Source organism: Podarcis gaigeae, assembly GCF_964106915.1.
Source record: "Podarcis gaigeae genome assembly, chromosome: 17".
Lineage (NCBI taxonomy): Eukaryota > Metazoa > Chordata > Lepidosauria > Squamata > Lacertidae > Podarcis > Podarcis gaigeae.
The window spans coordinates 22,564,783-22,576,923 of record NC_139694.1 but is presented as its reverse complement, the minus strand read 5'-3'; the positions used below and the strand labels follow the sequence as shown (position 1 = coordinate 22,576,923).

General features: G+C 47.1%; 1 protein-coding gene across 2 annotated transcripts; it reads left to right on the top strand.

Annotated features, from left to right (window-relative positions):
• The first annotated feature begins 708 nt into the window (after window positions 1-708).
• Window positions 709-7,385, top strand: TOPORS (TOP1 binding arginine/serine rich protein, E3 ubiquitin ligase). Of its 2 annotated transcripts, none has more exons than XM_083717968.1 (2): window positions 709-1,935; window positions 3,687-7,385. In XM_083717968.1, the coding sequence occupies exons 1-2, from the start codon at window positions 1,861-1,863 to the stop codon at window positions 6,642-6,644; spliced, it is 3,033 nt and encodes a 1,010-aa protein (XP_083574094.1). In that variant the 5' UTR covers window positions 709-1,860; the 3' UTR covers window positions 6,645-7,385. The 2 variants fall into 2 exon arrangements, with proteins under 2 accessions (XP_083574094.1, XP_083574095.1); XM_083717969.1 differs by lacking the exon at window positions 709-1,935 and adding an exon at window positions 2,043-2,170.
• Window positions 7,386-12,141: the final 4,756 nt, after the last annotated feature.

The following is a 12,141-nucleotide window of genomic DNA, read 5'->3' as shown; positions in this document are numbered from 1 at the left end:
TCCCTGGGAAGGGAGACTGTGAAACCACCACATTGTATTTTTGCAAGGGGAACAGGACTCCCCTAAAAACTCTCTGCACCCTTGCACTACAATTCTCAGGATTCACTGGCTGCAGACAAAAAGTGCAGTGCAGCTGGGGCGAGTGCTCCAAATGAAAAACCTACATTATAATTAGAGCCTGGTGCTGATAACGCTATGGTTGCAAGGTTGGATCCCCATATGGGACAGCTGTATATTCATTAATTCCAGTATTTCAGTGGGGTTGGACTAAATGATCCTCGGGGTCCTTTCCAACTCTTCAATTCTGTGAACTGCAGCATATGCGCCCTTGGCCTGCGTACCCAGGAAACGTGCATAGGATTGCAGCCCAGTAATGCAGGATCCTGCGCCTGTCTGCACAGCAAGCGGCCTCATTGAGTTCAGCGGTGGTGGGCACGGGACAGGATCGCAGCCCAAACCGCCGCCTACCAAACTTCCCGTTGCCATGAAGGGCGTCAGGAGCATGACTCCCTGCTTGCTACGGAAGAGGCCAAAAAGAAACAGGGGCGCAACGGGCGCCTTACCAGCGAGTATATCCACTCCAGCGTCCTCCGGCTGACTTGCGCCATTCTCGCGCTCCCTCCGACTCGCAACCCGCAGCGGAGTCTCGGGAAGTTGCGTGAACAGGAAAGGGAACCAGCGGCTGCGTCCCGGGGAGCCATTTTCCTTAAGGGAGCAAAGCTCTCAACCCGTCCTGTTGCTCGAGGGCAACCCTTTCCTCGGACCCCACGCGCGATCGGGACTCTCTCGCGCGCAGGAGAGGCGCCAACGGCTGCAAACCCGCCGAGAGTACCAGTCCCGGGGCTCAGCTCCTACCGAGCACGCCTGGCTCTGGGTTCGAGTTCTCCCTTCCCTGAAGAAGCATTCAGCATGCATATTGCTTTCAGGTCCCGCGCGGCGCTCCTTCCCGGGCTAAACTGTGCATAGGATCGCAGCTTTAAAACGCTTGCGATCCAATTATTTGGGAGCAAGCTTCGTGGAGCTCCGGGGCTTGCTTCCAAGGAGAGATGCTCCCGGATGCTACGGTTCCTGCGCCAAAAGGGAGCCTCGCTTCCCCGCTCGCTTGTGGTACCCGGACCCACGGCGGGCGCCTTTGGGGAAACGGTTTCTATATAGGAAGGCTTTGATTCCCCACTCATCCTTTTTTTAAAAAAAAAATAGTGCCAGGAAGGCTCGCTGATCTATCTAATTCAATATCTGCATGGCTTTAAAACCTGGGTCTCCCGCGGTGATTGAACTACAACTCCCATCATCCCTATGTAACAGACCAGTAGCAAAGGATGATGGGAATTGTAGTCCAAAAAGAGGCGATGTTTGGGAGACACTGGCTTATAAACGATTATTACACGAAAGCTTATATTTAGTTGATCTTTAAGGATTTATTTAAAAATATTTTTCCTCTTTCATCTTGTTATTTATTATGGCTGACAGACAGACAGACAGACAGTAGATAGATAGATAGATAGATAGATAGATAGATAGATAGATATTAGAAGAGAGAGATCTGCAAGGATGGGCTGGGAGTTGGACGGGAAAAAACAAAACTGGCCAGAAACCGACATTATAAGGCTGGGGGAGGGGGGTTTCATTTGATTGACAGCAAACGGCCACGACTGTGGCGTCACTGGGGGGAAAGGGGTCTGGGGGAGGGGGTCTGTGGGTGTGTGAGAGAGTTGAGTGATATAAACCAACGCAGGGGTAATTTTAATAAGTTTTCCTGTTAACCCGGAAAGGGAAGAGGTTGCGTATCCGGGTCGGCCAGGGCCAGAGCCGTCCTGAGGAGCCGCCGCCGCTGTCGCCCAACGGCCGCCTTCGACGCCGATGGGTGACCCGCGGGAGCTTCGCAGCCGAGCCTCCGGGGCCAACGGCCCCCGGCGCCAGAGATCGAAAGCTCAGGTGAGCGTTGGCCTGGGGGGGGGGGGAGAGAGAGAAGGTCGGGTCATCCGGGCACTCCGCTTCCGTTGCCCCCCCCCACACCTCCCTCCGCTGTTAACGGCACACGGCCAGTCAGTCGTCCCGGCGCTCGCTCGCTTTTCTCGTCTCGCGCCTGCGCCTGGATGCTCCTTGGCTCCCCTGGGTCGCCGGTGTCAGTCTAAGGTTCCCCCCCCCCCGCCCTCCCCCTGGGAGTGTGGTAGGTGGTGGGGAGAAAGTGGGGTTTTGGTTAAAATTACTGTATTTTAATGTTTTGGTGGAAGCCGCCCAGCCTGGCTGGAGAAACCCAACCAGTTGGGTGGGGTATAAATAATAAATTGTTGTTATTGTCATTATTATTGCTCGACTCAACACTACTCTCGTTATTATGTACAGGAAATACAATGTACATGCCGCAAGGAAACCAGAAATATATATTACCAATAATATATATAACCAATCACATAATATTATATTAAAGGGGGGGGGGGAGGTTGCTCCAGCCACTCTGGGTGCCTTCCTGAATATATATCAGTACATAATAAAACACTAAACCTTGAAATGCTTCCCTATACAGGGCTGCTTTCTAAACATTATATAGTTACTCACCTGTCATCAATGTCACTATCAACATTATGTACAAGAAACACAATGTGCATACCGCTTGGTTGTAAGGAAACCAATGATATATATAACCAATATATAACCAGTCATATAATATATATTAGAGCGGGGGGGGGGGGGAGTCGCCCCAGCCACTCTGGTTGGCTTTCAACAAATTAAGCACAGTAAAACCGAACATTAGAAGCCTTTCAGATGTCAGTTAGTTGTTTATTTCCTTGACATCTGATGGGAGGGCGTTCCAAAAAAATTAAACAAAATATTAATATTCTCAGCCAAAACCAGCAGCTTAAAAAGTAGCTGAACCTCATAGAGCTTCCATGCATTTGAATTGGTGTTTTAAGGAGGCTCCAGAAGTAGTGCAGGGAAGGCAAAGGCACTGACTAGGCTTTGGGGAAGAAAGTGGGCAAATTGTAGGACCCTGTCAGAGCCCTCAAGCCTCTTTCCCAAAGTCAGGCACATCGTTTACACAGCTTTGGGGAGGCAGCATGATGCCGAGAACTGACTGCCCAAAATGCCTTGAGGGCTGCATGTGTCCCTTAGGCTGTGCGTTGGACCACCTTGTGCTAAGGGCTTTCGTGTTGACCAAAGCACCAAACTTCGAAATGACAGCTGTCAAGGGCCGCTCCTTTAACAGACACATTATTTAGATAATATTGATGCAGTGTTGTAACCTGTGTTGTGATTAGACCCAGCTTCACTGCTGCCTCTCTCTTCTTTGCGCTTTTTCTCCCTCTGTGCTTTGCCATCCTGGTTATGGAGACATGGAATATGTTTCTTCTGCAGTCGGTATAGAAACTGTTTGGACTGGTAAAGCAGGGAGGGCGTTCTCTGCTTCATCAGCCAAAAATAGCTTTCTGCAACTGTGGACTTAACAGAACAGGTATGAGAGAATGGTGCATGGCCTAGGGATAATGATAGGGGACTGTTTCCAGGGCTGCAGGCCAGATTAAGCTCATGGACCAGAGGTTCCCCTTCTCTGTGGTTGGAGGTTCAGTTGGCTGACACTGTGTAATTTCACTTCCAGCTAACTCAACACTGATTTGAATCATTGATTTGGATCACAGATTGCTGAGTGCACGTGGATCATTGCCTTTCTTTTTTCTTATTTGCAGAATGTGGCATCGGTGACAGAAGACTTCACGGTGGATCGCTGTTCACCCAAAGTTGGCACCAATAAGCTGCATCAGACAATGTCTTCAGATTCCTCACCAGACTCCAAGTGTCCGATCTGCCTGGACCAGTTTGAAAATGTGGCCTACTTGGACCATTGTTGGCATAAGTTCTGCTTTCGTTGCGTGCAGGAGTGGTCCAAAAACAAGGCCGAATGCCCGCTCTGCAAACAGCCTTTCCACTCCATTGTGCACAGCATGAGATCGGAAGATGACTTTAAGGTTTATACAGTCCGACCTTCAGACACGGACTATTTCGCTAATCCTGATGGGAGGCGATTCCGTTACCGGACAACTTTAACAAGGGAGCGCCATACGTCAGCTTATCCCCGGAGAAGTTCCTCTTCTCGAACAACAGTGTCCCCTCCAGACAATGGGATTTTGTTTGAAGGGTTATCCAGCCAGACGACGAGGCAGAGAAATGCAGAAATGCAGCAAATGATCAGGCGTCTAGCTTCGAGGCGACAAGCCTGTTTAGAAGGCAGGTCCATGCGTCAGATTCAAGAACAGGAGATAATCAACTTCCGAAGAGCTCTGTACCGCTCTGGCACACGTGTCAGGAGCATTGAGGACGGAGGGCGCTATAGAGACATATCGGCTGAATTTTTCCGCAGGAATCCTGCCTGCCTCCATAGGCTCGTTCCATGGCTAAAGCGTGAGCTCACAGTCCTGTTCGGCGCTCATGGGTCTCTGGTCAACATTGTGCAGCATATCATCATGAGTAATGTGACCAGATACGATCTGGAGAGCCAGGCATTTGCTGATGACTTAAAGCCTTTCTTACTTCATCGCACGGTGCACTTTCTGCACGAATTCATCAGCTTTGCCAGATGCCCCTTTAACATAGAGGCATATGATCAGCATGCAAATTATGATTGCCCTGCTCCATCCTACGAAGAAGGGAGCCGGTCTGATTCCTCCATTATTACAATCTCTCCAGATGAGGCAGATGCTCAAGAACCAGACCATAGTTCCTTTGCAGCTGGTATTGGTCAGGCACCATGGGATGATGAGACGCCTGGTCCATCATACTCCACTTCAGAGCAGGTTCGTGCCACTGTATCTACTGCTTTGGACACTTCGGAAAGCTCTGATGGAGAGCCCTCTGCTAACCCAGTTGAGTTGCAGGCTCAGTTACCAGCTATCGTGGAGATGAATGGTGACAGCTGCGATTCCTCCGACAACTGTGTTATTGTTGGCTACGTGAAGCCGTTAGCAGAGAGAACGCCCGAACTAGTGGAGCTGTCTTCCGACTCTGAGGAATCTGCTGGCGAGAAAAGCGAAGATGTGAAGGCAGTGCAGCCCATCCAGTATCACAGTTTTAGTGACACCGATGCCAGTGGGTCCGCATCACCATTCTCCATTGGGTCTGGAAATGGGAGCACCAGTTATAAAGACAGCGTATCCCTACCCAATAAAAGGAAATCCAAAAGGAGTGAAAAGGAGAGCAGTAGTACAACCAGAGAACCAGCTACCCAATCTTGGCTACAAAGCTCCCCTACAAAAAAAGATGGTGACGATGACTACAGTTTATCCAAAAGGAGGAAATGTGAATCACATTCACGTAGCAGAGAGCATCGTGGCCTGAAAAGCAAGAGGAAGCATCGCAGTATGGAGAAACGGAAAAGGAAAAGAGACAGTAGCAGACATAAGCATAGGAAGGACAAGAAGCGGTCAAGAACCCAAGACAAGAGTCTGTCTCGGAAAAGCCAAGCTCTTTCTGTGAGTAGTGAGAGCATTGAATCTAGAGATCTAAGCCGTTCTAGATCACACAGCAACGACAACAGCAAAAGCAGATCAAAGAGCAAAGACAGTGATTACTACGTAAGAGACAGTTACGTAAGAGACGCCAAGTACAAATGGGAGTGCACCATTTACAGCAGAAATTCAGCCCGAGATGGGTATGAATCATCTTACAGGAGAAGGATTCAGGCCAGAGCTCGGTATTCAAGGCAGTCTGCCAGCCCTGACTACAGAATGCAGTCCTTTTCTGAACGGATGAATACTCGAAACCCAAGAGGTGACAGAGAAAGCAGGTATTACTATTATGAGAGGCGCAGATCAAGAAGTCGCTCCAGCAGCAGGTCGAGGACTCCTCCCAGAGGGCCCGAGAGAGTGCGATCTGAGAAGCCCAGCGGGAAAAGGAAATATAAAACCCGTCACCTGGAGAGTGCCCACGCGGGAAGTGCGGAAGCCTCTTCGGCAAAAGATGCAAGCGCCCTTGAAAAATACAAGGGCTTTGACAAAAAGAAAGAGAGCTTTTCGGACAGACAGCCTGAGGCCGAGAGTCGGCCCAAGAGAAGGATGCAAATATCAAGGAGCCCAAGCGTGGAGATTATTTATGAAGGGAAAGCCACTGAAATGGCAAGGCATCATAAAAAGAAGAGGAAAAGAGAGAGGAAGCCGCGCAAAAACCACATTGACCCTTCCCCGTTTTCTTCTCCAGTGGTAATAACAATTGACAGTGACAGTGATAAGGACACTGAGATCCAGGAGAACACAGAGTATGAAAGTAGCATTTCCTGGAGTCCTACAATCCCACAAAATGAGAGAGAGGCAGAGTCTCCTTCGTCGCTCTTGGAAGCCAGAGACTGTAATTATGACAGAGTTGATGAACTGGAAAGTGTGGACAAGGACAGCATTGTTACTTCAACTACTAGGACGGTGGTAGAAGATGTGACTTCAAATGGGGATGTACAGCCGCAAGGAGCAGCCAACGGACACACCCCTACTTTGACAGACTGTGGTACTTCATCTAGCATAGGAAATCAGCCTAGCAGTGTAGAAGCTGAATCTGCCAGCCTGTTGCCAACCACCAGAGCACCTTTGCTGTTGAGGATCTCAAGGAAACTTATTATTGAACATTCATGTCAATTGGACTTGTCAGAGCAGAACGTATAACTCCTAAGACAGAACTGTTTTTGAACGAGGATGTTTCCCACCCCCCTACCCCCAATCAGACTTTTCTTGAAAGTGACAAACCTTCTTATGGTTTCTCTGCTAAGAATTATGAAATCACTTATGCATAAAGAAGGTCTTGTCCTCCCATTTTTATACATAAGCCCAAGAAAGCAGAACATCACTAATCTCCAACCCCCTTCCCCATTAGATTTTATGTTTCCTGTGTCACAAAATCATACTGTTCCTCTCCCTGCCCCCCCCCCCCCCCGCCGGCCACCCCTGTAATATAAACCCTCTGGTATCTCATAGCTTTTTAATATGTAATGTTAGGAAATAAATTCAGGTTTAATTTTGCCATGTCCTTGATCTGCTTAGATTGACTTTGCTTTGTGCCATTGATTCTCCACTTTAATGGATCACTTGCAGACCATATTTTTTTGCTGCTACTGCCCTCCCCTTCCCAGCTCCTCTCTTCCTGTGCTGCTTCATGCACTCTGGGTGGTACCCAACAAAGTCACACTCAAGAGTAGACCCATTGAAATCAATTAACATTTCAGTAGCTCTATTCTGAATATGATTAACATTGGCTACCACCCTTTTGAAAGCAGTGGGCTGCTGGATCCAGACCTGAGGTACCCTACCCCACCAATAAAGATCCATGGTTGTTAAATAATCTTGATTCAGGCTGCCCTTTGAGCAAATATTTCATAGGAGTTCCAATAAAGACGTTCCTGAAATCTATTATGTTTACCGTCTACACGCTTGTTTGCTTTCCAGTTTGCGAAAGCTGACCACACATTGAATATTGCTAGATATTGGTTATCTTAAAAACAAAACTGCAGAATTTGTAGATCATCTAGCAGTGTCATTCCTCAATGATGGGAGACGAAGAAATAGTGATTTCCTATTATTTAAGTTGACTGCCATCCAAGGATGTAAGGGGAGAAGGCATGGGAAGGTGAGAGCTCTGGTTTGGAACCAGTGAAAGGTCCTAAAAGGTTTCGTTGGCTATTCCCCATGAGCAGATCTTGCAAAGTGATGTTTGTGTCGGCTGCTGATGCTGCACAACAAAAAGCTGTTTAGAATGAATAGTTAACTTCAGATGTGGGAAAATTGGGTTGGTCTATAAAAGAGAAATGAAATAGATATAAAATAGTATAAGATATAAAATAGTATAAAAATACAGAAGAGTGATGTCTTCTTAATTTGCCAGGTTTTTGGGTTTTTTTGACTGCTGAGCATCGCTGCTCATAGAGGTTTTAAGCTTACATCTTCCTATAGACATAAAAATGTACAGTATTTTTCGCTCTATAGGACGCACTTTTTCCCCTCCAAAAATTGAGGGGAAATGTGTGTGAATCCTATGGAGCGAATGCAGGCTCCTTGGCTTCAGCGATAGCAATGCTAAGCCTCCGAAGCGCAGAGGTGGCACTCCCTCCGTGCTCCAAAGGCTTCGCGTTGGTTTCGCTGAAGCCTGGAGAGAGAGAGGCGTCGGTGCGCACCGACCCCTCTCACTCTCCAGGCTTCAGGGATAGCCCCGCGCAGCCCCTCCGGCTGGGAGAGGCTGCATGTGGCTATGGCTTCTTTAGCCCCGTGCAGCCTCTCCCGGCAGGGAGAGATTGCGCGGGGCTAAAGAGGAAGCCAAAACAGCCAGCGGGATCCATCCCACTGGCTGCCTTGGCTTGTGCCATAGCCGCGCACAACCCCTCTGGCAGGGAGAGGCTGCACGGGGCTATGGCTTCTTTAGCCTTTACACTGCTCTTTGGGGCTGGGGGGGAAATAAGATTTTTTTTTCTTGATTTCCCCCCCTAAAAACTAGGTGCGCCCTATGGTGCAGTGCACCATATGGAGTGAAAAATACGGCAAGTCTCATCGTGCAGCTCCCACTGAAGGATTTGTAGTGCCACACCGCAGTCCTGGATTTGCACAAAGTCAAAGCGGAGCCCCGTCAGAGGATTTCAGGCGTTTCATCTTAATCCTGGATTTGCATGAAGTCAGGGTGGCACTAAGACAAGCCACACAACAGTTGAGAATAAGATGGGAGAAACAGTGAGGGGGAAAGTGGTGATTTTAAACAATGGCAGAAGTTTGTGTAGAGTGAGCAGGGGGAGACATGGGGAAGAATGCCAGTTTAAAACAAGGTTTGAGTTCAATTAAGGAGTTTGGAAAGGCTCTCTTGCATTAGCTTTCTGATGTTGGATTCTGTGTAGTACCCATGTCTGCTAATTCTCTTTGTTAATTTTTTTTTTTAAGGAACAACCCCTCATTGTCCCCCCCCATCCTTTCTTTACTCAAACCTCTGTGGTTATTTAAAACCACAGTCCTCCATCTCAGTCCCTTTGCTTGAAAGTAACCCTCTAGGTACAGCAAGGAGGGAGATATGCTGAAAGGGTGGGAAATGGCCTTTAAAAACTCACCTGCCTCTCATGAGACTCAAAAAGGATGAGGAGTCCTTAAGTATTCCATAGTACCTTCTCACATACGTATTTCACTCCTGGTGTTCTGTGTTGCCTTCAGCACGAAGTTCCAGATTCAATGTACTAATTTAGAAGGTTTTTAAAAACACACCAAAAAAAGATGCAAACACTTATATATTGTAGGTACAACATCCTGCAGATGAACTTCACCTTTGCTAACTGAGCAAGTTAACTTACAGGATTCTATTTATCTTAAAGATAAATCAGCAAGGGGCCTGTACACAAAGGGGGCTTCACAATAAAGGCACGGAAATTGCAGTGGGGTTGGGAAGGTGAAAAGCAAGTTTAGTAGTTGCATGGGGTAGGAATAGGAAGTTATTGGGGGGGGGCAGGGGATGGGAGAGTGGAGCAGGCAGGAGCACCACCCCATTTCTTAAATAATGCTTGAAGCTTTCAAGACTGAATATTAAAATGCTCTGAAATTGCAGAAGAAATAGGAGAGCAGTCGTTCAGACCTGCTGTTTATATGGCCTAGTGATTTCATTTCCCACCTCCCCAGGTTCCTTCTGTCTTGCAGATGGTAAAACATTAGGAAGGCCAGTGATTGTTTAGTCCATACAAATGAATACTTTTTGATTTTGGACAAAAAACTATAAAGAGAGAGAGAAAGAGATGAAATTTGGCAGCTTTTCCTATGATGAATGAATGGAATTAAGAGCCAGATTATACTTTGTGCAATAAAATTGTCTAATTTCATCGCTTGCCTATAGGCTTCAAAGACCATGAATCTCTTGCATTTTGGAAATTTTGCAGAGCAGTGTTTTATCATGCCTATCCATACGTGTCTAGGAGACTTCTATTTTTTGCTTGGCACACAGTATTTAGGAGCTGCATTTTTATTTACGGTATTTTTTGTTCCCTTTGGGTAATGTGCAAAGCTAAAAACCTTCCTGTTTAAAACAAATCAGTGAATTCATAGTGGTGTGTCTGCTGCTATTGCAGTTTCTGCATCAGATATTATAACAACACTTGGCTCGGAAAGCTGGAAATGTATGCAGTTTCTGTTTCCATTTCTCAAGATGCAGGGAAGGGAGTGAATTACTGAAGTGGGAACCTGCCTGCTCCTTAAATTTTGTAATAGGGCTGCTTGTTGCGAATTCTTCACGGCGCTTTTAGCAGAGTGCTCAGAGTCCCAGGTTCTTTAGTGCAGTATTATTTATTGTGAGCAAAATATATATACAAATATCTACAGAAGCAGTTCGTATAATCAGACAGAGTACCTGGCTGCACCTTGAGGCAAAAGGAAACTCCACAATCATCTACACCACTCCACCACCACCACTATTGGACAGGCTTTACCTTTAAACCGGTGACAGCCAATCACAGCACTGCTGAGTCATTCCACAGAGAGTATTGCATCAGCGTGTTGCAAACGGAAGCCTGCAGACTTGCTTATTCATCCTGTGAATCCCAACTTGCTGTGTGAGAAATGCAAATCTAAAGCCCCCTTTGGTGGATATGGGTCTTAGCCATAGCTTGGAAATTTTTGGGACACCACAGTAGTGTGCAGATCATGGTACATGGCACATGTTGACGATGTGCTAGATTTTCATAACATTTCCTTTTCGGAGACATTCCTCCTTCCCTCGGTTCTGGCTAAATTTGTGGCTCCAGGTATCTGCTGCTTCTCCAAGGTTGTGGTTGTGGCAATGTCATCTTGGGGGGAGGTGTTGTGCAGGGAAAGACAAGGAGGTAGCAGTAGGGGATTCAAGTGGTGGTGAGACCAGAAGACACAGAGGACTCCTCAGCCCTGCACCCATCCTAATAAACCAGGTTCCTGCAATTATTCAGTTAGTGGGAGGATTCTGCAGTATTGGAATGGTTTAATACAGGGCTGCTACAAAAGATAGGAAGCTTTCTTGTACCAAGGCCAATCCTTAGGAACATGAGAAGGAGAAAGTCCAGCATCCTATTCTGTCTCAAGCTACAGGGAACCAGGCAGAGGGCCTTCTCGGTAATGGCACCCGCCCTGTGGAACCGCCCTCCCATCAGATGTCAAGGAGATAAACAACTATCTGACTTTTAGAAGACCTCTGAAGGCAGCCCAGTTTAGGGAAGTTTTCAATGTTTGATGTTTTATCAATATTATTAATATTCTACTGGGAGCCTCCCAGAGTGGCTGGGTTATAAATAATTATTATTATTATTATTATTATTATTATTATTATTATTATCAAGGGCCAGCCAGATGCCTAAGGGAAGTCTACAAGCAGGACCTGAGGGCAACGATTTTCTTCTCACTAGTGATTTCCAGCAGCTGCTATTCAGAGGTGCATCGCTGGAGGTACAAGATACGATTATTGATCCGTCAAGCTCACTTTTATTTCTACTGCAGGTGTGTGTTCAGTCCTACCTGTCTGTTCGCAACGGGCTGAATACTTCCAGCAGGTAGCTATGAAGGGAACAAGCTTGTTTTCTCCTGCTCCTGAGGCTAGGGCTCAAACCAACGTCTTCAAGTGACAAGCAAGGAGATTCTGACAGTTGTTCAACAGTGCAGACGTTTCCCCCAAATGCTCAAAAATTATTGGAAAGCATTTAAAATACAGTGGTACCTCGGGTTACATACGCTTCAGGTTACAGACTCCACTAACTCAGAAATAGTACCTCGGGTTAAGAACTTTGCTTCAGGATGAGAACAGAAATCGTGCTCCGGCGGCGCAGCGGCAGCAGGAGGCCCCATTAGCTAAAGTGGTGCTTCAGGTTAAGAACAGTTTCAGGTTAAGAACGGACCTCCGGAACGAATTAAGTACTTAACCCGGGGTACCACTGTATTCAATTAACTGAGATTCTGCCCCCCTCTCAACAGCAGCAGTAGCCTGTCTCCCCCCCCCCCCCATGTCCTCTTTGTGTCCCCATGATCACCCCAAAAAATCTCAACAACCTTTTGGGCCGATTTCTCCAAATGTTGCTCACAACAACTTTGGGGATGCCCCCCTAACAAAAATCCTGGATACGCACATGTCCCGCCAGCCCGCCCCCCCAAAAAAAAAATTTGCTGCGGATGAAACTGCTCTTAAAAA